We start from the raw sequence: 21,978 nt of genomic DNA on the forward strand, positions 1-21,978 counted from the left end.
ACCAATTTTTTAAACATTTAAAAAATATTTTGGTTAAAGAAAGAATTCCAAGGCTTGAAAACAAGCCAGCACGGGGCGGGGCCGGCCCTGTGGCTTGGTGGTTAAGTGCGCGCGCTGCGATGCTGGTGGCCCGGGTCCGGATCCCGGATGCGCATCAAGGCACCACTTCTCCGTTCATCCTGAGGCCGAGTCCCACATACAGCAACTAGAAGGATGTGCAGCTACGACATACAATTACCCACTGGGGCTTTGGGGGGAAAAAATAAAATAAATAAAATCTTTAAAAAAAAAAAAAAAAAAGCCAGCACGGGGGATGCATCTGGGGCGGCCTCACTCTGAGGGTCACAGCTGGATCCACGTGTCAGCACACAGGGCCCGGTGCCAGGCTGCCCCATGTAAGCCTGGTTGGCGGGGGAGCATCACAGGAAATAGCTGGACCGGCTGCTTCGGGAAGCACACGTTGGGTTTGCAGCTGGTGGGAGATGCCCCCACCCCCAAGGGAGGGACCCTGAACCCCAAACGAGGAGGAAGTTTGGTCCTGGTCACAGTGGAGAGCCAGTGGAGGTTTCAGAGCAAAGAGGACCACGATGAGGTGGCTTCAGGAAGATAACTCTGGCAGTGAGGGGACCAGTCTCTGCTGGGTCTCATCTGAGAGGGTGAGAGTTTGTGCGGTTGAGGACTAGGCCCCAGGCCTCCTGCCCTCAGCGTCCTCCACCAAAGTCCCACCTCCTGATGCTAAACTGAACTTTCCCAGGGGCCACCCCCAGCAACTGACCCCCTCTTGACACTGTCCTACTGCACCTCCCCTCATGCCCACCAGTGGACAGACAGAAGAGCCATAGCATTCTGGGAGAAATTCTACCTAGAAACCTCTGTCTGACCCAGATTCCCAGAAGCCTTTGTGTGGGGCTGGAAGTCTGCCGTATTCCCATATCCCCATTCCCCTGCAGGGCCTTGGGCTCCCCACACACGTAATGACTTTGCAAGGAGTAGTCCCTGTCTCTCCAACACGCTCCCCACCACCACCATTACTGTGTCTGGTCAGCCGGGCCCTGGGCCCTGCATCCTCCCAGCCTCCTGCCTGTCCTGCTGCTGTCCCAGCAAGGATGACCTCTCCAAGCAAGAAAGATGGAGGCTTTGCCCGCCTTGGGCTGGCACTCATGGCCTTTTGCCATCTGGCCCAAAGTGGTCTCACCTCCCACTGCTCCCTCCTTCTGCAGCCTCGCTGCCTACTGAGTAAGGCTGCGGGTCCCACCACTAGGCTTTCATTTGGGCCATTCTTCCCCCCGACATTCCCTCCCTCATCAATTGCACCTAATACAGCACATGCACAAGGCTACCTCTTGCATGAATGTATACGTGCAGCGAGAGACAAATGCATGGTGCCATTCTCGCCTCCCAGCACCGTGGCCCACGGTCCCCGTTGGCCCAGTGCCCAGGAGAGCTCTCTTTCCAGTCCAGCAGACGGCCTGCCCTTGTCTCACACAGCCACCCTTTGTTAGGCCTCCACTCCCACGGGCATCTTATCTGCCTAAACAGGTTGTAATCTCCCAGAGTCACAGACCCCTTCTTCCTGCCAACCTGGAGTAAACAAGCCCTTTTACCGAGAGGTTGGCGGCAGCACCGCAGAGTCCACGGCTCACCGCACCCCTCCCAGGGTTGCAGCCCTGCCCGACTGCCTCCTGCTGGGCCCTGCAGGAAATTTCAGCTCCCTGCCCTCAGTGCCCCCAGGCCCCAGAGCTAACCTCTGACCCCACGCCTGCCCTCTCCCCCTCCACCCGCCGCTCTGGCCTCCTCCCTCCAGTCCCCCCCACCTGCTTCCTAGGACAGGGGTGTCATTATTTGCCCTTCCCCCAGCTCTTCCCCCAAATCTCTGCAGGACTCTTCCTTGTCCTTCAGGCCTCAGGAAGAACGTCACCTCCTCAATACTTCCTCTCCAAGAGCCCTGTTATTGTCATCGTAGTCTGACTGGGTGGCTGACTGGGACAGAACCTGCCATGGGGCCCCTTCCACTCCCTAGAACTGAGCTGGAGAGCAGTGTCTGGTCCCCTCTCACCCAAGAGGGAACTGGGGCTCTGAGACGTAAAGTGACTTGCCAGAGATCACAAAGGCAGGGGGAAGCGGACTGGAAAAGCCAGGTGGGCTTGGCTCCAGAACCCCACACCCCGCCCAGCCCCTAGAGCTGCCAGGTCTCCACCCAAGCTGCAAAATGCACGACCCACTGGCTGGCTGAAAAATCTGGCCGTCCTGCTTGTGTGTGAGCTCCCTGCCTGGAGAGTGCGGGCACTGTCCGGAGGAGGCTCACAGCCCCGGGCAGAGAGAGCCAAGCTCGATCAGGACACACAGGAAACAGAGCAGGAGTTTAGGTGCATTTATTCCTGTACAAATCATTACAAAACCAAGTATGGGGTAGTTGCCAGCCCCCGACCCCTCCATCCCAATGTGCAATGGCTCGCTGCTGGCCTCCTCCTCCTCCACCTGACCCCTCCCACTCCACAGCCTCCTCCAGGAAGCCGTTCAGCCTTCCCTTCCAGACTCTGAAAGAGCAGGGAGCAAACCCACCCCACTGAGGCCAAGCAATAAAGTGCCTGGTGTAGAGTGAGGGGACAGAACCCAGGCAAGACACCTCCCAGCCCCCTAGAGCCTTCCCAGTCCCAGCTGGGGGGAGACCCTTGGACGACTCCAGCAGCTGCAGTCAAAGGGGCTGCATGCAACCCCAGTTTGGCTGGGATCCCCCTTTCTCAGCCCCACAGGCTCCTCCAACAGGTGGAAAGCCTGTCAGATGGCAGAAAAGGGGGCCTGGCTCTTTAAGAGCCAAGCTTATGGCAGCTTGGGTGGAGGGGCTGAGAGAACAGCTGAAGGTTTGTCCCTTTCCTACCAGCATCCCCCAAACCCTGGGGGAGTTTGCGCAAAAATACTGTTTACTTTCCAGGAGAAGGTAGGGAAAGGAACCCCGGAGCCCCAGGGAGCTGAGCCCCCCAGCAAGCGGTGGTGGTTGGAGGGGTCCAGCCTTAGGGCGGACAGACCCAAGCCATGGGTGGGGGAGGTGGCAGGGGGTCGCAGACTCCACGTTAGAACCTGACACAGGCAGAAGTGTGCCGAGAGAGCGTGCAAGGAGTTTGTCTAAGGCCAGTAAGGGCAGAGCCAAGACCCAGCCGCAGCCTCCCGCCTCCGGGATCCCCCACAACCCCACAAATGCCCCAGGCCGGCCTCCAGGCAGCTCTCACCCCCACGCAACCTCTCTTTCTGGCTCTGGGAAGCAAGGGGGCAACGCACAGCTCCCCCCAGATCCTTGGGACAGGACCCCAGTGTCCCAGCCAATAGGAAGTGATTTGAGGTCCATCGGGGCTCTGAACCAAGGCCTCATGGGAAAGGACATGGCCTTAGCCTCAGATTACTCAGAAATACCCTGATTGACTGCTCAGACCCTGAATGGACAAGAAATACCCCTGACACCCCTGATTAACCACACAGAAGCCCAAATCCCTGATTGGCCAAGAAATACCCCCAGGCCCTGATTGGCTGGAGGATACACCCTCTTCAAGGTCCTGATTGGCCAGAAGACACACTGGCCAACCCTGATTGGCCAGGAGATACTGCGGCCAGCCTTGATTGGCCAGGAGCTGGCCATCAGCCAAGTGGCTGGGCGGAGAAACCCTCCTCCCGTGTCCCCTGTGAGGGACCCCTCCCCCCAGCAGGCGGCCTAGGTCCAGGACGGGTGGGAGAAGGTGATTCCGTACAGCTGGGCCCACGACGAGAAGACCCTCTTCTCGGTGATGAAGCGGTGGTGGTTGCCCTTGCGGCTGTGCTCATTCTGGATGTAGGTGACGCACTCGTCCGGGCCCTTGGGCTCGTAGTAGTGGTAGGGCATGTGCTGCAGGCGGGGCCGCTGGCTGGGCAGAGCGGAGGGGGCGGTAAGGGCAGGGTGGTCACCCAGGGGGCCCTTGCCCTTTCCAGCTCCTGACCTGCTGTAGGACCTCAGTGGGGGAAATCCCTGCCCTGGTCCTCAGTTTCCCCATCTGGAAAATGGGTGTAGGGTGGACTAGGTTTACTAGTCGAATTTTTTCTTTTTAAATGCAATGGAACCTTTTCTTTTCCCAAGAGGGTCGCAGTGTAGGGTAGTGGTAACGGCTCTGGAGCCTGGCCCCCGCCTCTTACTATTTGTGGGACATTAGGCCACTCACAAAACATCCTCCTCAGTGTTTCTCATTTATGAAATGGGGAGAATAACGTACCTATCCCTTAGGGTCACTGTGAGGAGTAAACGAGATAAAGAACATAGCTATGCTTGGTACACGGTCAGCACTGTCACCTAGTGGCCTTTTCATATAGTGATAATCATCACAGCTGTGATTTTTTTTGTGTGAGGAAGATCAGCCCTGAGCTAACATCCATGCCAATCCTCCTCTTTTTGCTGAGGAAGGCCGGCCCTGAGCTAACATCTATTGCCAATCCTCCTCCTTTTTTTCCCCAAAGCCCCAGTAGATAGTTGTATGGCATAGTTGCACATCCTTCTAGTTGCTGTATGTGGGACGCGCCTCAGCACCGTGGACAAGCGGTGCGTCAGTGCGCGCCCGGGATCCAAACCGGGCCGCCAGTAGTGGAGCACGCGCATTTAACTGCTATGGCCACGGGGCCGACCCCAACAGCTGTGATTAATTACAAACTGGACTCCGGCTGAGCTTGGGGTTGAGGCCCCTGAGGTAGCTCAAGGAGCCTAGATCTCTGCAGTTTGAATCCCATAAAACAGAGGCCCTTGAAGGCCCCTCAGCCAAGGTTTCCAGGCCCCCAGCTCCATCCTGCGGCCAGCAACGGGGCGTTGTCCCGGGGGGCTCACCTGCAGTAGTCGGGGGGGACCATGCCATAGACGTGCACGTGGTCACACAACTCCACCGCAATCACTATGGTGAACCAGCCTGTGCTCAACCACGAATGGGACTTTTCCCTGGGGGCAGAGAGGGGGCATGATGAGGGGACACGCAGGGATGAATCGTCAACCCACTCAGAGTTTCCCAGAACTCCTCCCACCCACCCCCTGGGGCCCTCCCCAACTTCAATACCCTGAGTCCAACCTGGCTGTGGGAGCATGGGCATGCCAGCAGAAGGCTTGTCTGGGCAGAGCTGAAGGGTGTGGAGAGAGCTCCTTTGAGGGAAAGAGTAGGAACAGGGCATGCTGGGAATAAACTGGGGAGACTGGTCACACTTGGGCAGGGTGGGAGTGACCATGACCACAGAGCATGCTAGGAACAGCTGTGCTCATGCTAGGAGCAAACTCCTAAGGAGAGACTAATCAGAGAAGGTCATGCTGGGAGTGACCACAAGTTCAGAGCAAGGCATGGAAGAAGCAGCCAAGACTCTAGAGCTGTGCTGCCTAGTACAGCAGCCACATGTGGACATGTGTGGTTGAGATGTGCTGTCAGTGTAAAATACACACTCGATTTCTTAGATAGTATGAGAAAAAGAATGTAGAATATGTCACTGATAATTTTTGATACTGATTACATGTTGACCTGAAAATATTTGGGATATATTTGATTGAAGGTGGTTCTTTGAAAAGTTTAAAAGAAAATAAACCTCTCACAAGATTGACGAGAAAAGAGAAAGGACACAGATTACCAATACCAAGAATAAAAGGGCCAGCCCACTGGCATAGTGGTTAAATTCACATACTCTGCTTCGGCAGCCCAGGGTTCACCAGTTTGGATCCTGGGCGTGGACCTACTCACTGCTCATCAAGCCGTGCTGAGGCAGCGTCCCACATAGAGTAATTAGAAGGATGTACAACCATGACATACAACTATCTGCTGGGGCTTTGGGGAGAGAAAAAGGAGGAAGATTGGCAACAGATGTTAGCTCAGGGCCAATCTTCCTCAAAAAAAAAAAAAAAGAATGGAATAAAAGAGAAGATACCATCACAGACCCTGTAGACATTAAAAGAATAATAAGGAAACCGCAAAAAACTACATACATGAATTTGACAACTTAAATGAATAGGACAATTCCTTGAAAACCACAAACTAACAAAACGTACCCAAGACGATAACAGATAACCTCTAACTACTAAAGACACTGTAAGTAACCTATAACTATTAAAGAAATCATAGTTTAAAACCTTCTGAAGGGGCCGGCCCCGTGGCATAGCAGTTAAGTGTGCACGCTCCACTGCTGGCGGCCTGGGTTCGGATCCGGGGCGCACACCAGTGCCCCGCTTGTCAGGCCATGCTGTGGCGGCGTCCCATATAAAGTAGAGGAAGATGGGCATGGATGTTAGCCCAGGGCCAGTCTTCCTCAGCAAAAAGAGGAGGATTGGCATGGATGTTAGCTCAGGGCTGATCTTCCTCACACACACACAAAAAAACCTTCTGAAAAAGAACTCTCCAGGTCCACAAAGTTTCACTGGCAAATTCTACCAAACATTTAGAGAAGAAATAACACCAACTCTATACAATCTCTTCCAGAAAACAGAAGAAGAACCATTTCCCAATTCATTTTCTTTTTTTTAAATTTTTTTTAATTTATTTTTTTGTGTGTGAGGAAAATCAGCCCTGAGCTAACATCCATGCCAATCCTCCTCTTTTTGCTGAGGAAGACCGGCCCTGAGCTAACATCTATCGCCAATCCTCCTCCTTTTTTTCCCCAAAGCCCCAGTAGATAGTTCTATGTCATAGTTCCACATCCTTCTTAGTTGCCGTATGTGGGACACCACCTCAGCACGGCCGGACAAGCGGTGCATCGGTGCGAGCCCAGGATCCGAACCCAGGCCACCAGCAGCGGAGCGCGCGCACTTAACCACTAAGCCATGGGGCCGGCCCCTCCCAATTCATTTTCTGAGGCCAGCATTACCCTGATACCAAAACCAGGCAAAGACAGTACAAAATAAACTACAGACCACTATCTCTCATGAACACAGATACAAAAATCTCCAAAAAACATCAGCAAATCATACCCAGCAATATATAAAAAGAGTAATACACCACAACCAAGTGAATTCCAGAAATACAAGGCTGATTCAACATTCACAAATAAATCAGTATAATCTAGCATATTAATAGTCTTAAGAAAAACCACATGATATCAATTGATACAGAAAAACATTTGATCAAATTCAATATCCAGTAATGATAAAAACTCTTAGCAAACTAGTAAAAGAAGGGAACTTCCTCAACCTGATAAAGGGTACCTACAAAAACCTACAGCTAACATCATATTCAATGATGAAAGACTGAATGCTTTCCCCCAAGACTGGGACCAAGGCAAGGATGTCTACTCTCACGACTTCGGATACAATTCAACGTTGTATTGAAAGTCCTAGCCAGTGCCATAAGGCAAGAAAAAGAAATAAGAGGCATACAGATTGGAAAGGAAGAAATAAAACTGTCCTTACTTGCATGTCCTTACAACATGATCATCTGCACAGAAAATCCCAAAGAATCTACAAAAATTTCCCAGAACCAATAAGTAAGTTTAGCAGGATTATAGGATATAAGGTCAACACACAAAAATCAATCATATTTTGGGCTGGCCTAGTGGTGTAGTGGTTAAGCGCGCGCGCTCCGCTTCAGCGGCCCGGGGTTCGCAGGTTCGGATCCCAGGCACGCACCAACATACCGCTTGTCAAGCCATGCTGTGGTGGTGTCCCATATAAAGTAGAGGAAGATGGGCACGGATGTTAGCCCAGGGCCAATCTTCCTCAGAAAAAAGAGGAGGATTGGCATCGGATGTTAGCTCAGGGCTGATCTTCCTCACACACACACAAAAAATCAATTGTATTTTTATATACTAGCAATGAATAATTGGGAACCAAAAAAGAAATGTTAAATACCATTTACAATAGCTCCAGAAATTTTTAAATATTTAGGTATAAATCAAACAAAATATGTACAGGATCTATATGTTGGACAAACTGGGTTAAATAAAATATATTAAAATTAATTTTACCTTGTTACTTTTTACTTTTTCAATGTGGCTACTATAAAAATTTAAGTTATGTATGTGGCTCACATTACATTTCTATTGGACAGCACTGGTCTAGCTTTTCTAGGGAGATTAGTCAAAGAAGGGCATGCTGGGAATGATGTATCCTTAGAATGGAGCATGCTGGGAGCAACTGTGTGCTTAAAGCAAGACGTGCTGGGAATAGCATACACTTTCCATGAGGCATGCTATGGGGAGTTCTCCTAGAAACATGCTAGGAGTGATGATAGATCTTTCTAGCGTCTCCTAGAAAGATGCTTAGAGCAGAGAATGCTGGGAGCCTTTGTTTGCCCAAAGCAATGCATGCTGGGAGGAAGCCCTCCTGGGGAGACGAGGCCATATGGAGCATGTTAGAGATGACTCATGCTAAGAGCTGGACATGAAGAGAAGTCCCCTAGGAAACCTGACCTGAGGGTGGCAAGAAGTGACCACACCCTCAGAGCAGAGCATGCTAGGAGCAACAGGCCCTCTGGGAGGAACATGCTGAAAGGAGTACAGGGCTGGTGAGAGGGGGCAGGCAGGAGGCTGGTACCTGTCCTTGCCCGTCTCACCCCGGAAGAGGTCGTCAAATTGGCGCATGCGGCTGGGAGAGACGGCATAGGCCTCCATGTTGGGGAACGCCAGGCCTGCCCGCTGAATGACGTGCACGAGGCTGCCCTGGGGCTTCTGCATCCTGTTCGGGGGGCCCCAGAAGATGAACACGGTTTCGGGGGTCCGGTTGACGAACTCCTGGGGCCTCCGCAGCACACGGAATACGCTGGAATGGGCCACCACGCGGAAGGTGGTCTTGTTGCCCACGTCAGCTGAGTAGCCCGTGGTGGGCGCATCGTTCATGCGGATTGTGCACTCGGCCCGCTCGATCTCGGGGCCCAGCTTGGTGCCCAGCAGGTGGCTAGAGCTGGTGACAATCACGCACTGGCGGCACCGGGAGGGCAGCGTCTGGGAAAGGGGCAAGAAAAGTCAACACCGTCATGACCACTTGGAGCCAGGCCCTGTGCTATACGTCCTGGCCTCCAGGAGGCAGGAATTATTATGCCCATTTTAACGACAGGGAAACTGAAGCCCATTCACTCAACAATCAACAAATATTTAAAGCAAGCTGGCTAGTGGCCCAGTCCTGGGGACAGAGCAATGAGCAAGCGACCCCGCTCCTGCCTTCAAGAAGCTCCTGGTGGGGGAGACAGACAGGGAACAAGTCAAAGACAAAATAATGCCAGGCAGTGAGTAACACATGCCAGGAAGAAAATAAAATAGCGGCAGAGGATCAAGAGTGACAAGAGCAGAGGCTCCTCCAGAAGGGTCGTTGGGGGAGGCCTCTCCAAGCTGAGACCTGAGGATGAAAAGGAACTTCGGAGGGAAAGTACTCGAGGCAGGAGGCACAGCAAGACCAGAGGCTCCAAAGCGGGAACAACCCTGGGGTGCTGAGAAGCCAAAGGGGGCTGCTCCACTGGGGCAGAGTTAAGGAGCAGGAGAACAGGACGGTCATCCAGGATATCCCCAAGCTCACACAGCAGAGGAGTGCAGGGCTGGGACTTGAACCCAGGTCTGTAGGGCCACAGAGCCCCAGCCTCAGCCTAGCTCCCCAAAGAGGAGGGAGCCCAGCTCTCAAAGAGGACATCCTCCCCAACGCACCTGTGACATTTCCACGTCACCCACAAACAAGACACCACCTTGTCAGTAAGGAAAAGGTGTGGAAGCTTCTCTGCGCCTCTTTCCCCATTGATGATATGAACCAGTTGGAACCACATGTTCTCTGGGGCCTATCTTCTGCTCATGGAATTCCCATTCACTCTTCAAGGCTAAGTTCAGGTGCCACCTCCCCCAGGCAGCCTTCCCTGAGCCATTACTCCAAGATCCAGCAACCTGTCCCATGTACCTCAACTGATGGCCTTTCCAGCTTTGTGGAAGTCTACTTTTCTGGCCTCCCCATCAGGCTGGAAAGAGCGACAAGCCAAGCTCTGCCTCATTCCCTTCTGCATCCCCCACACTCAAGCTGTTCCACTTTCTCCCCGGTTCTACAGTTTTTATTTCTTTTTCAAGGGTTCTTAGGGTAGAGAAAGTCTCAGTTAGGTGTTGCTCTGTCTCTAAACACCTGCTAATGGGCCCTTTCCCAATGAGGGGGTGTCCAGAGCCCCAGGCTCTGCACATTGTGTATGCAAAGAACTTCAGAGATTTAGAAGGGTTAGTGAGGGTGGGGAGGGAGGAAGGCAGGGCCTCAGGGAGACCTCCTCTTCCTGGAAGGTGGATTCCATGCTTGAGGCCAATAATTTTCTCCCTGGGTGAACCCCAGAAATACAATCTGAGTTTTCTGGCCAACCAAGGCAAACAAAAGCCCCTGGAATGACTTTTGGCCTCGTTCTACACAGCTGCAACTCAGCAGGGGTAGGGGCAATACCCTGGCTCCTCCCCTCCCATGCTGTGTGGCCTTGGACAAGCAACTTCACCTCTCTGAGCCTCGGTTTCCCCGTCTCTTCAAGGGAGATAACAATGCTGACCTCATGGGGTTGGTGTGAGGATTACCGCTGATCACAGGGCCTGCACACAGCAGGCACTTGACAAACGGCAACCGTTATTATTACTGTTTTTGTGTTGTCAAGTACCCCAGTGTTCTGCTCCCAAACTCCGTGTGGACCCTCCAGCAGAGAGAGAGGTCAGCGAAAACCAGGGACACGTTTCCAAAGGGATTCTGACTCAGGAGAAGGTAGGATATTAGCACTAAGGGTGGGACCCTGGAGAGAACTGAGGCCCAGAGAGGAGCAGGGCGCTTGTCCAGGGTCACACAGCAAACGAGGGGCTGACGGCACTGGACTCCGGAGTCCACCCTTTCCTTTAGGAGGGATGGAGGGATGGAGAGAAGAGGGGGAGGAGGAAGGGGAAGAGGGAGCAGTGATGGGAGCAATGGGGAGACCAGTCACCAGGCGGCTCCCAGGAGCTCCTCAAGGTAGCCGCCCTACCTTGTTGCCGAGAAGGGGGACGTAGCCTTCGGTCATACTCCACTTCTTGAAGTTGACGGGCCGGCGGGCGCGGCCCCGCAGGGAGCCGTAATGGAAGACCTCACTGGCACTGTTGGAGCTGTAGAGGATGAGGATGGTGATGAGGGCAAAGAGGATCACGAACACCGCTGACCGTTGCTCCTGGAGAGGGGAGAGGCCAGTGAGGGCCCAGCCACCTGCAGGGCCCCGCAAACTCTTGCTCTTCATTCCACCAGTTCAGGCACTGCCTCCTCCAGGAAGGCGTCCTCCAGCCCCCTGAGCACCCCCTCTCACAGCACCAATCACACTGCATTCAAACCACCATCCCCCCACAATTAGACCATGAGCTCTGAGGGCAGGGACTGAGTCAGCCTTGCTCCCCACTGTATCCCAGCTCCCAGCACATTCTCTTCTCTGGCTCCAGCCAGAAGGATGCTTGGACACACATGGGACATTCAAACAAGAGGGTCCAGGTCTTCCCCAAACTGTAACTCTCCATGAATGTTTATCATCCGTTTAAACCTGGAGGGGATGGATCTGGTCTGGAATCAGCATGCATGGGTGGTGGGAGCACCAACATGCGGCTGGCCAGGCAGGAAAGTGATATCCAAAGTGTCCACTGGGATTTATTTGCTCAGGGTCTGCAAGGCTAGGCGAGACCTGGGGGTCCTGGTTCCTTGTGCTGAGCCAGGTTAGTGAGGTTAGTGAGGTATTGCTTCTCAACTCCAAGTTCGCCCTTTTTGCCTGCTCTGTGAAAATGGATCTGGGCTCTTAACACATTTTTCCTTGCCGTCTAACTGCCTATTAAGCTTTGTCAGTAGAGGGCGGTGGAGACACATTGCAGGAGGAAAGGAGTTTGCTTCCCGGTTCTGGTGCACATGGCTTCCCCAGCACATGCTCCCTCTCCAGTTGCCAGCAGCCAGCATCAGCCTTCAGGCAGTTCTGGAGCAGAGCGCCTCTGGCCCCTGCAGTGATCACAGCTTCTCCAGAGCTCAGCTCACGCAGTACACTCAACCACCTGCAACACCCAGATACCATAAGCCTCCCCTCCCTGGAGTAGTTCTGTATGGAGCTTGGAGTGCCTCCCAGGAGTTACCTGCCATGAACAGCCCTCCCTGTAGCCTAGAGGGTGGATTTATGACAGCTTCCACCAGCACAGCACCACCGTGAGTTCCTGCCATCCGGCGGGCCACAGCTGTGCCCTCTCCAGCAAGGCCTGGATCTCAGCCCTGGGGTGCTGGCTGCTCCTTATCCCTGCTCTTCCTGGATTCCTCAGAGTTCCAATTCCTCGTTACTCCAATGCCCAGTTAGAGTTAATAATTCTTTACATTAAACTCTCCCTGTTCAAATTACTGTGTGGTTTCTCTTTCCCAATTGGACCCAGACTGATACACCCACATCACCCCATCCCCAACCCTCAGGATCTGCCAAGACTGTGGTGCGGTGGATCCCAGGAAGGGGGTGTGCAGGCCCCGGCACACAGCAGGTTCTCAGGAAAGCATGAATGAATGGATGATGGGGAGTCCTGACACCCTCAGAGTGATGCTCACCACATTCAGTCATCTTTGACTCTGACCCTCCCCCATCCCCCACCTCCCCTCCACCTTCCCACCTCCACCCCCTGCACAGCACTCCACAGTCACCTTCTCGGGCAATCCTCTACCACAGATGGACCAGTCAAGCCTAGGAGGACAGAGCTGGACCTGTGCCCAGAGAGAGGCAGGAGCCTGCCCAAAGCCACACAGATCAGTGGCCACAGCAGGGCTCAAACCAGGGCCTCCCAGGCATCAGGTGCATCTTGGCGGGGAAGAGACTCGTGGGTCCTGGAGCTGAGGCAGGTCCAAAGGAGCCCACTTCACAGAGGGAAGTGAGAGGGAAGTAAGGACAAGAAATGAAGGGGGACTTACTCTGCTGCTACTCATCTCTCTTCGGCGTCTGCTGAGGGGCAGGGGCCAGCGTCCTCCAGGTAGCCCAGGGGGCAGGGATGTCGGGTCACACCTGCAAGCCACAGAAAGGGTTATGGCCTGGGCGCCCTCCCCTAGGTCCAGCTGGTCAAAGGCTTCACCCTCCCACCCCCACCAGCTCTCCTACCCACCCATGACTGCAGGGCTCAGGGCCGTATCCATTTTGCAGATGGAGACACTGAGGCCCAGAAAGGGCAGGAACCTGCCTAAGATCACAAAGCCAGGTGGTGGCAGAGCCCTGCCTCCCTCCCTGCCCCTTGCTCTCTCCTACTCTGCTCCCTGAGCAGAGGCCTCCCTACACCCTGGCTCTCCCAGGCAGCTGGCAGGACTAAAGCTGGCTCCCCTGCTGGGGGACCTTCCCCCCACCCAGCAGGAGCCCATTCACACCGCTATCCTAAACCCTGCCGTGGGTCCCTGTGGCCTCGGAATAAAGCAACATTCTTTCTGTGTCCCCAAACTCCTCTGCACTCGCACCCTTCCAGGTCTTGCACAAACTATTTCCTGTCTGGAACACCCAGTCCTCCTGCACCCTGCTCATGCCCACTCATGCTCCAAGCCTGGGGTGGGCCATCAATTTCCCCTGCGTGTCACCTCCTCGCCAGGCTGAGAGCTCTCTGAGGACGCACAGGTCCTCACTCACATTCTCTGCTGTGCCTCGAGCGTGGAGACGGGTGCAGGAGGGTCGCTGAATGACTTCATTAATTATTAACGAGTAAGATCTTGGGGGTTAAGGGCACAGACTCATCTGTCAAGTGGCCACAACCACAGCCTCACCCTCAGAGGGCGGATGGGGGCCTCAGGGGATGGTGCAGCCTTGGCCAGCCCTTCCTTCCTGCCCCAGTCTCAGCGGCCTCGGCTGTGAGGTGACAAACTCAGCTCTGACCCGCACTCCCCAACCGACCCCCATTCTCGCAGGACCCAGCTCCTCTCCAGACCTCAATTTCCCCACCTGTCAAAAGAAAATAAGTACGTGTGTCCAGCCCCCTCCGGCAGATTCAAGGACGGAGGGCACTAAGGGAGGGAGAGTGTGCAGAGAGAAACTGGGGCCTCGACGCTCCCAGCTCCGTCCTCCCCTCCTGGGGCCTCCCAGCTCCCGCCACTATCTCCGCCCCCTGACCTAGCTGCTGTTTACTCCTACACCGCCACCAGGAATAGCCAGAGAATCTCAGGCCAAAGGAGGCTCCGCCCACACGCCGCTCCTGATTGGTTAGGTCCTGGCTCCGCCCACTGCCAAACCCCGCCCCCTCTGCGCGGGAGCCCCCCTCCCTCCTCCCGAGCCCAGTTTCAGGTTTCTCCCCCTCCAGACCCACAGCCAGTCAGGGGGCCCCGCGACTCTCACCGGGTCCAGTCCCCGCGGTACAGATCAGGAAACTGAGGCTCATCAGAAGGGAAGAGTGGCTTGTCCTTGAACTCACAGCCCGTCAGGGCAAAAGACAGGAGTCCAGAATTCCGGAGTCGCCCCCATCAGCCCTGATACCTCGGGCATTCCAGGCCCTTCCGGATCCAGCCGCCTCTCTGAGCTGAGCCTCCCCCCTCACTACCCTTTCTTCCGATGCCCCATGCTCCAGACACACTAGAGCACGCCAGTCCCCAGGACCACCCCCCACTTTCCCACCTTTGCCTGAGCAGTGCCCTCAGCCAGGACCACCGTCCCCCTGGTCAGCCCCGTCACAATCCTGCTCTGAGAAGGCCATGGTCAGTACAGCATCTCAGGTGCCAGTGCGCATCCCGGTTCCAGCACTTACTGGCTGAGGGGCCTCGGGCAAGCCATGTGACCTCTCTGAGCCTCAGTTTCCTCATCTGTGAAACGGGAATAATAAGAGGAGGTAACTCACGGGGTTGTTGCAAGGATTCAAGCAGATGTGGCAAGGGAAGCACGGGGCTCGAAAGTGCTCGGTCGGTGCCCGCCGCTGTTAGTCTTGTGGTTATTCATTGTTCAAGGCCAGCCTCACCAAGAGTTTGCCAGGGAAACCTCTGACCCCCTAGGCCAGCGATTTCCCTCTAACATCAAGGATCGTGTGCAGGGAGCCGTGCTAAGCATCACCCACTCACTGAATCCTCCTGGCAACGCGGCACGGTAACGGCTCTTATTCACCATCTCACAGATAAGGAGACTGAGGTTCACAGAGGCAAAGTGCCTTGCAGGGCGGCCCAGAGCCTGCTGGGGAACCTTGTTTACAGGGAGCAGCCCAGGGCTGAGCCTGACGGGGTCTCCCTCGAGGATCCCCCTGGGCTGGAATGGGCACCTGGCTCGGCACCGCACCGCGGAGCAGGCCTGCTGGAGAGCGACTTGCTCAGGCCGGGGAGGCGGCCGCCCAGAGCGCTGGGCCGGGAGCCTGGACTCAGCCCCGAGGGGGGCCGTGCGGGCCGTGCAGGAGGGCTGAGTCTGTGGGCTAAGGGTGGGGGCCACACCCTGGCCTCTGTTTGGGGGCTTTGCCTCGCCCAGCCCGGGGAGTCCTCCCGCAGGGTCGGGAAGCCCCCACGATGCTCGTGGGAGGAGGACTCCGGGGAGAAGGGGGAGGGGGACTCCTAATTCCGAGATGGGGGGCGCCCAGCCCGTGGGTCCACCTGGGGGGGCGACTCACCCTCTGCGCCCCCCTTGCGCTGACCCCCCAAACTCCCGCACTCCGAGGGATCCGAAGCCCTAGCCCCAGCTGGGAAGAGAAGGGAGGCAGGGTCCCCAAGCTCTAATGGGGTAGTGAGCGGCAGGAGGCCCCGCGAACCCCCGACAGCCCCTGGCCGCGGGGGCCGGGATTCCCGGGCGCGGTTGCCAAGAGCGAGTGGGTCTAGGGGAGCCCCCGCATCAATCTTCATCCCCAGCAGCTCCCGACCCTCCCCCCTCCCGCTGCCCGCCCCCGCGCGGCGCCCGCTCACCTCCCCCGGGGAGCGCCCGGCCCCCGCGGCCCCCGAGCCCCCTCACATGGCGCCGGGAGCCGAGAGCCGGGGTCCGCGCTCCTCCGGCCGCCCAGGCCCCGCCGCAGCCCCGGCCCGCCGGGTCCTAGCGCCGCCGCTCCCCGCTCCGGCCCAGGCCGGGGAAGCGGGCGGAGCCTCGAGGGGCCGCAGGTGGCTCCGCCCGGGGGCGGCGCCGGCGGGGAAGGGTGAGGGACAAGCGACCCCGGGCCCGGGCCACGTGAGCGCCTCGCTGACCCCTCTGGGCAGCCCGCAGTGACAGCGAAACTGACAACAGCCTTCTGGAGTCCTTTGGGTCAGGCCCACTTCTATCTCGCGTTATCACCACCGTGAAACTGAGTCCCGGAGCACACTGTACTTGCCATCAGTTGAGTTTCTCCCTGGGCTCCCCTACCCCGGGCCTCCAGAGCGCGGCGTCCAGTAGTTACCCTGGGTGAACTCGGGGATCCACCTTGGATTCAAGTACAGCTCTGCCATCTACTAGCTGTGCAGCCCTGGCACATTACTGACCCTTCCCCTGGCTCTGGAAAACAGGGAGAACCTCATAGCGTGTTGGAATGATTAAAAATGCTATGTTACTTCTTATAAGTATTCATTGCATTATTTTATGTGATAGTGAAAAATAACTTAAGTAGCCATGATAGGGGCCTGGTTAAATAAACAAATGCACAGCCCTGCCAAAATGCATGATGCAGATCAAGGTGGACTGACAGGAAGAGATGTCCAGGATATTTCAGCAAAGAAAGCGAGTTAGAGAACTGCATCTCTGTAATCACTTTGGAAAACACAGTTGCAAAAATTTGCATTCTGCTCCTGGTAGATACCCTGGAGAAATTCTTGCACATGTATACAACAAAGTTCACAGCAGCATTGTTTGAAACAATACAAAACTGGGAACAGCTCATATATCCATCCACCGGAGAATGGAATATTTTATATCTTGGTACCCTCACAGTGTGGAATATTATAGAGCAGGGGAAAATGAATGAGCTACAATTACATGGATGGATCTTAGAGACATGGGGAGTGAAAAAGACAAGTCTTGGAAGACAAATGAAACTACACAATATATTGTTTAAGCATACAGTGGCCGGTAGGTCACCTCTCATAGCCAGGGACAGGAGATAGCTTTTGCCTATCAGAGTGATTAAAGTTTTAAAAGCAAAAGTCAAGAACACAGTCATCTCTGTGGGGGAGGCAGGGATGCAGGAGAGGAGAGGAATGCAGAGGTGTGCAGTTCTAGTAATAGTCTGTCTTTAAGCAGGACATGGGTTCAAGAGGTTCATTATATTATTATGTTTTATACCTTACAAAGTATAATGTATGCTGTCATTTGTGTGTATCATAGTATTTAAAAAGAAAAGTGAAAAAAAGAGGAAAGATAAATCAAATGAAAATAAGGAGATACCTTTTGCCTAACATGGTGATTAAAGTGTTTATAGTGTTTATTTCTGGAATGATGAGATTATGGGCTGCTATTTTTCTTTTGGCTTAACTGTATTTTCCAAAAATTTTAAGATAACGGTCACATAATGTTTTTATATTTAAAAACTTATTTTTGGGGCTGGTCTGGTGGCGTAGTGGTTAAGTTTGCATGTTCTGCTTTGGCAGCTCGGGGTTCGTGAGTTCAGATCCCGGGTGCAGACCTATGCACTGCTCACCAAGCCATGCTGTGGCAGCATCCCACACACAAAATAGAGGAAGATGGGCACAGATGTTAGCTCAGCACCAATCTTCCTCACAAAACAAAAACAAAACTGGGGGGCCCATGGCCTAGTGGTTAAGTTCCGTGCACTCCACGTCGGCTGCCTGGGTTTGGTTCCTGGGCATGGACATACACCATTCATTAGCAGCCATGCTGTGGCAGTGACCCACATACAAAATAGAGGAAGATGGGCACAGATGGTAGCTCAGGGTGAATCTTCCTCAGCAAAAAATTTAAAAAGGCAATTAAAAAAATAATAAAAATATTTTTAATTCATAAAAAGTAAACTGCATATATAGCATGATTCCTTTTTTTAAAATACAACTACCTATGCCTATGTGTTTGTAAATGCAAACAAAAGGTGTCTGGAAGAATCCACTCGGGACTACTGGCAGTAGTTTCCCCTGGAGAGTGCATGTGGAGCAGGAGGAGTGGGTGCTACTTTCACTTTTTGCTTTATAAACTTCCAGGTTGTTTGCATTGGACTAATTTGGTAAGTTAATACCACTTTGTTTTTAATTGAAACAAAAGTCAGTGGCCCCCAAGGTCCAGTCTCCACGCTGTGGAGACATAGCCCACCAGGCAGTGGGGAGGAGTTGGCAGTGGGGGCGGCAAGTGTGGATGAGAAGCTTCCTGCCCATCTGGTGTCCACTTCCATCTGTTTCCTGAGCCTCAGCCCCATCCCCACCCCTGGCCCTTCTCACACCTGACCCCACCCCACCCACTTGCGGACAGACAGAAATCACTGAGCCTGTGAGCTGGGGCAGGGCAGTCACCAGGGAAGTCCAAGGAACTCCACTTCTGGCTCAGAGAAGAGAAGTCCCCTGCCCAAGTTCACTTAGCAGGCTGGAGGATGCACTAGGGGTGGGGGTGTCTTGTCCCCAGCCCTTCTCCCTGCCCCAGGCCAATGACCTGGCCTCCACAAGTCAGAGGGTGCAGCAATGTATGTAAATATCAAATCACTGTGTTGTACACCTGAAACTAACATAATATAGTATGTCAATTATACTTCAAAAAAAGAAGAGAGTGTGGTAGCCCAGCTCTCGGACCAAATCCAGAACTGGAGGCACCGCTCAGGCCTGCCATGTCTCCAGGCCCAGGTGACTCCAGGAGGCTCTGCTTTGGGGCTGGCTTCCCTTTCCTGGGCCCCAAAACAATAACAACCACTTCAAAAATAATAATGAAAATATGAAAAACAACAGCTCCTGTGTGTTGGGTGCTTTCTCCTGTGTGAAGCCCTTTGCAAACATATCTCATTGATTCCTTAAAATAATCTATGATATGGGTTCTACTGTTACCCCACTTTCCAGAGGGAGAAAATGAGGCTGGAGAGTGCACAGAGGCCCGAGCTGGGATTCCCCCGGGGCCGGCCTGCTCAAAGCCCCAGGCCTGCCCCACACCCACACCAGCACCTTCACGGATGGGCCAGTCCTGGTGCCACCCCCTGAGCCTGCCTGGACCAGATCCTCCCCACCAGTCCCTGCCCCGTGGGCTGGGGGAGATGGCCTCTGCTTCAGCCCTTCCTGCCCTAGGATGGGGGCCTGGTGCGACCCCCCGCCCCCGCCCCTTCTTACCCCTTAGCAATCTTTGCGCTGTTAGGATTTTTCCCTTCCACAGTCTTGGCGAGAGCCCTCAGAGAACTCATCTGCTACCCCAGCTCCCAATTTACAGAGACTGAAACCAAGGCCCATAGAGGGGACAGGACTTGCCCAAGACTCCCCACTGGGTCCCAGGCAGAGCCAGGGTGGGAGCCAGGCCTGGGGACTCCAACGTCTCTCCCTCTGGGCAGAGAAGGAGCCCCCGGAGGGAGTGGCCTCTGGAAGGGACGCCAGCCAGAACTGCTGGCAGGTGAGGACCTGCACATGGTGGCTGCTCCACAACCACATGTTCCCAAGGCCTGGGCACTGCGTCTGGGACCAGGAAGTACCTGGTTCTTCACAAACAGAGTGTGGAGTAGTCAGGCTGGCCCCTGTGCCCACGAGTACCTGGAAGAACCCACATTCCTTTGCTCACCTGGCTAGATGAGGTTTGAGTGTGAGTCCCTGGCCCAACTCCAAGATCCTTCTGAGAGGAGAGGCCCCTTAAGATACCTCCAGGCTGTGAGGTTCACCTGGCTTGCCATCGTCCTCAGAAGAAAGTAAGCGGGTCCCCAGGAGGGGACAACAGAGCCAGGGTGTGGACAGGAAAAGAGGCCCAGAGAGGGACTGCACACCAAGACCCCCCATACACACTCCCCAGGGCTGGGAGGAGGCTCCGGCCCCCCACTTACCTCCCAGCAGCTGCAGGAACTGAGGTAGCAGAGGACAGGGGTCCTCAGAGAGCCTTCAGCAGGCCCCAAACCAGTCACCAGACCAGCCAGGGGTCAACTTCATCGCCTGGAGGAAGTGGCTGGTGGATTGCTACTGCCCAGTCACCACCCGGAAAGACACATTACGTGGGACAGCCCAACAATACACACCTCACCCAGGGGCAGGGCCAGGACAGAGGTGACTGTGCACTGGGCCCAAAGGCAGGGCCAGCATCTGTGTCAGGTGGGGGATGAAGCAGGAGGAGGCAGCAACCTCCTGGCAAGGGGCTGAGTTCAAATCCCATCAGGGCCTGCTGGGAGCAGGGAGACAGCCCATCTCACATATCAAGTGCTCACCCTGGCAACAGGCACTTGACAGGTGCCATCTGTCTGAATTCATACAATCCTGTAAGGTAGGAACTACTTCAATACCTTTTTTTAATGTTAGTGCCGTCGAGTTGATTTCAATTCCTAGCGACCCTGTGGACGGCAGAGCAGAACCCTGCCCGCTCCTTTTGCGCCATCCTCTCACCTTCCGGGCTGTATCAGACAATGCTCCGCTGCTATTCACAGGGTTTTCATGGCCAAGTTTTCTGGAAGTGGGTGGCCACTACGTCCTTCTTCCTAGTCTGGAGGCTCTGCTGAAACCTGTCCACCATGGGTGACCCTGCCGGTATTTGAAATACCATTGGCATAGCTTTCAGCATCACGGCAACACGCAGCCGCCACAGTGTGACAACCAATAGATGGATGGGGTGGGGTGAGGTGCTTCCCTAACCTGGAAACGAACCCGGGCCGTGGCAGTGAGAGCACCCAATCTTAACCGCTAGACCCCCAGGGCTGACTTTTACAGATGAAGAAACTGAGGCCTGGAGAAAAACACTAGTCTCCAGGGTCCCACAGCAGGAAGTGGAGCCAGAATGAGGCCAGGTCTGACTCCAAGCCCTCCCTTGGAGCCCAGAAGTTCCCCACCAACCTCCTGCCTGCCAGGTCATACTACATCTTTTTGTGTGTGTGTGTGTGAGAAAGATCAGCCCTGAGCTAACATCTGATGCCAATCCTCCTCTTTTTTTCGCTGAGGAAGACTGGCCCTGAGCTAACATCCGTGCCCATCTTCCTCTACTTTATGTGGGACGCCGCCATAGCATGGCACGACAAGCAGTGCGTTGGTGCACACCCAGGATCTGAACCGGGGAACCCCGGGCCACTGCAGCGGAGTGCGTGCACTTAACCGCTTGCACCACCCGGCCGGCCCCTCACATCCCACGCTTACCTCTGCCTAACACCTGCCCAGACACTGGCCACTGTCAGGCCAGCAGCTGTGGTTCGGCTGCCAGCATGCTCCCTCCTACCGCAGTGCTCCTGGCTTCCCCAGCTCAGGGCCCTCCCCCCTCCTCCCACACTTGCAGAGCCTTCTGGGCCCGCCTAGCACTGGGTAGGGGGAGGCAGGGCACAGGAGGCAATGCTGTGGGCCGGGTGCCAGGCCTCCAGCCTCTCCTGAGAAGGCTGAGGCAGGACGGGGAGCGTGCCAGGTCACTCAGACTCCCTGCCAAGACCGGCTACATAATTTGTGGGGTCCAGTGCAAAATAAAAACTCCTTGATAAAAAAAACTAGTAAGAATTTCCAGTGGGCAACAGCAGAGCATTAAGCTAAGCAGAGGGCCCCGGGCAACTGCACAGGTCATACGCCCACGAAGGGGGCCCTGACCCTTGGAGCCGGAAGCTCGAACCCCAGGGCTCCATCCCAGCTGAGAGCCTGAGGTCCTCCATTAGTCTCCTGGTATCTAGATGAAAGAAGGAAGGAGGGAGAGAGGGGAGGAAAGAGAGAGGAAGGAAAGAAGGAAGGAGGGAGGGAGGGATGGTGAAGTCCCCTGGTGTAGGCCCTGAGGCTCAGGCTCAGCTCTTAGACCTTGGGCTGTATCCTGGCTCATCTGTAAAACAGGCCCACACTGGCCCCCCTCCCAGGGTGACTGCACGCCCTTGCCAGCTGTTTGCTGGTGGGTCTGCTTTTCCCACTTTACAGGTGAGGAAACTGAAGCTCAGAGCCTGGGAACCGCCCTCCCCTTCCCTTCTTGCAGTGTAATGAAATCCAGAGCTAACAGGGAATTAACTGGCAAAGTCCTTGGAATCAGACCACAGACCAGGGAGGTGACACGGGGTGGAGGA

At 54.9% G+C, this 21,978-nt stretch overlaps 1 protein-coding gene across 6 annotated transcripts; it reads right to left on the reverse strand.

Moving 5' to 3' along the window:
- Window positions 1–2,356: 2,356 nt before the first annotated feature.
- Window positions 2,357–15,729, reverse strand: ST6GALNAC6 (ST6 N-acetylgalactosaminide alpha-2,6-sialyltransferase 6). 6 transcript variants are annotated; one of them, XM_058524131.1, is made up of 6 exons: window positions 14,656–15,711; window positions 12,854–12,944; window positions 10,929–11,108; window positions 8,507–8,913; window positions 4,838–4,945; window positions 2,357–3,889 (listed from the first exon to the last, which is right to left on the reverse strand). In XM_058524131.1, the coding sequence occupies exons 1-6, from the start codon at window positions 14,679–14,681 to the stop codon at window positions 3,631–3,633; spliced, it is 1,071 nt and encodes a 356-aa protein (XP_058380114.1). In that variant the 5' UTR covers window positions 14,682–15,711; the 3' UTR covers window positions 2,357–3,630. The 6 variants fall into 6 exon arrangements, with proteins under 6 accessions (XP_058380114.1, XP_058380117.1, XP_058380115.1 ...); XM_058524134.1 differs by having other exon boundaries at window positions 10,929–11,046; window positions 14,526–15,710; XM_058524132.1 differs by having other exon boundaries at window positions 3,621–3,893; window positions 14,656–15,705.
- Window positions 15,730–21,978: the final 6,249 nt, after the last annotated feature.

Source organism: Diceros bicornis, chromosome 28 (genome assembly GCF_020826845.1).
Source record: "Diceros bicornis minor isolate mBicDic1 chromosome 28, mDicBic1.mat.cur, whole genome shotgun sequence".
Lineage (NCBI taxonomy): Eukaryota > Metazoa > Chordata > Mammalia > Perissodactyla > Rhinocerotidae > Diceros > Diceros bicornis.

What these genes read in the sequence shown, in the direction of transcription:
- ST6GALNAC6 (XM_058524131.1), bottom strand. Translation starts at nt 14,681, where the DNA reads ATGGCTTGCCCGAGGCCCCTCAGCCA. An exon ending in TGCCCGAGGCCCCTCAGCCA is followed by an intron (nt 12,945 to 14,655) that starts GTAAGTGCTGGA and finishes TGTGGCTTGCAG; the next exon opens with GTGTGACCCGACATCCCTGC. An exon ending in TCCCCCTTCTCGGCAACAAG is followed by an intron (nt 8,914 to 10,928) that starts GTAGGGCGGCTA and finishes CCCCTTTCCCAG; the next exon opens with ACGCTGCCCTCCCGGTGCCG.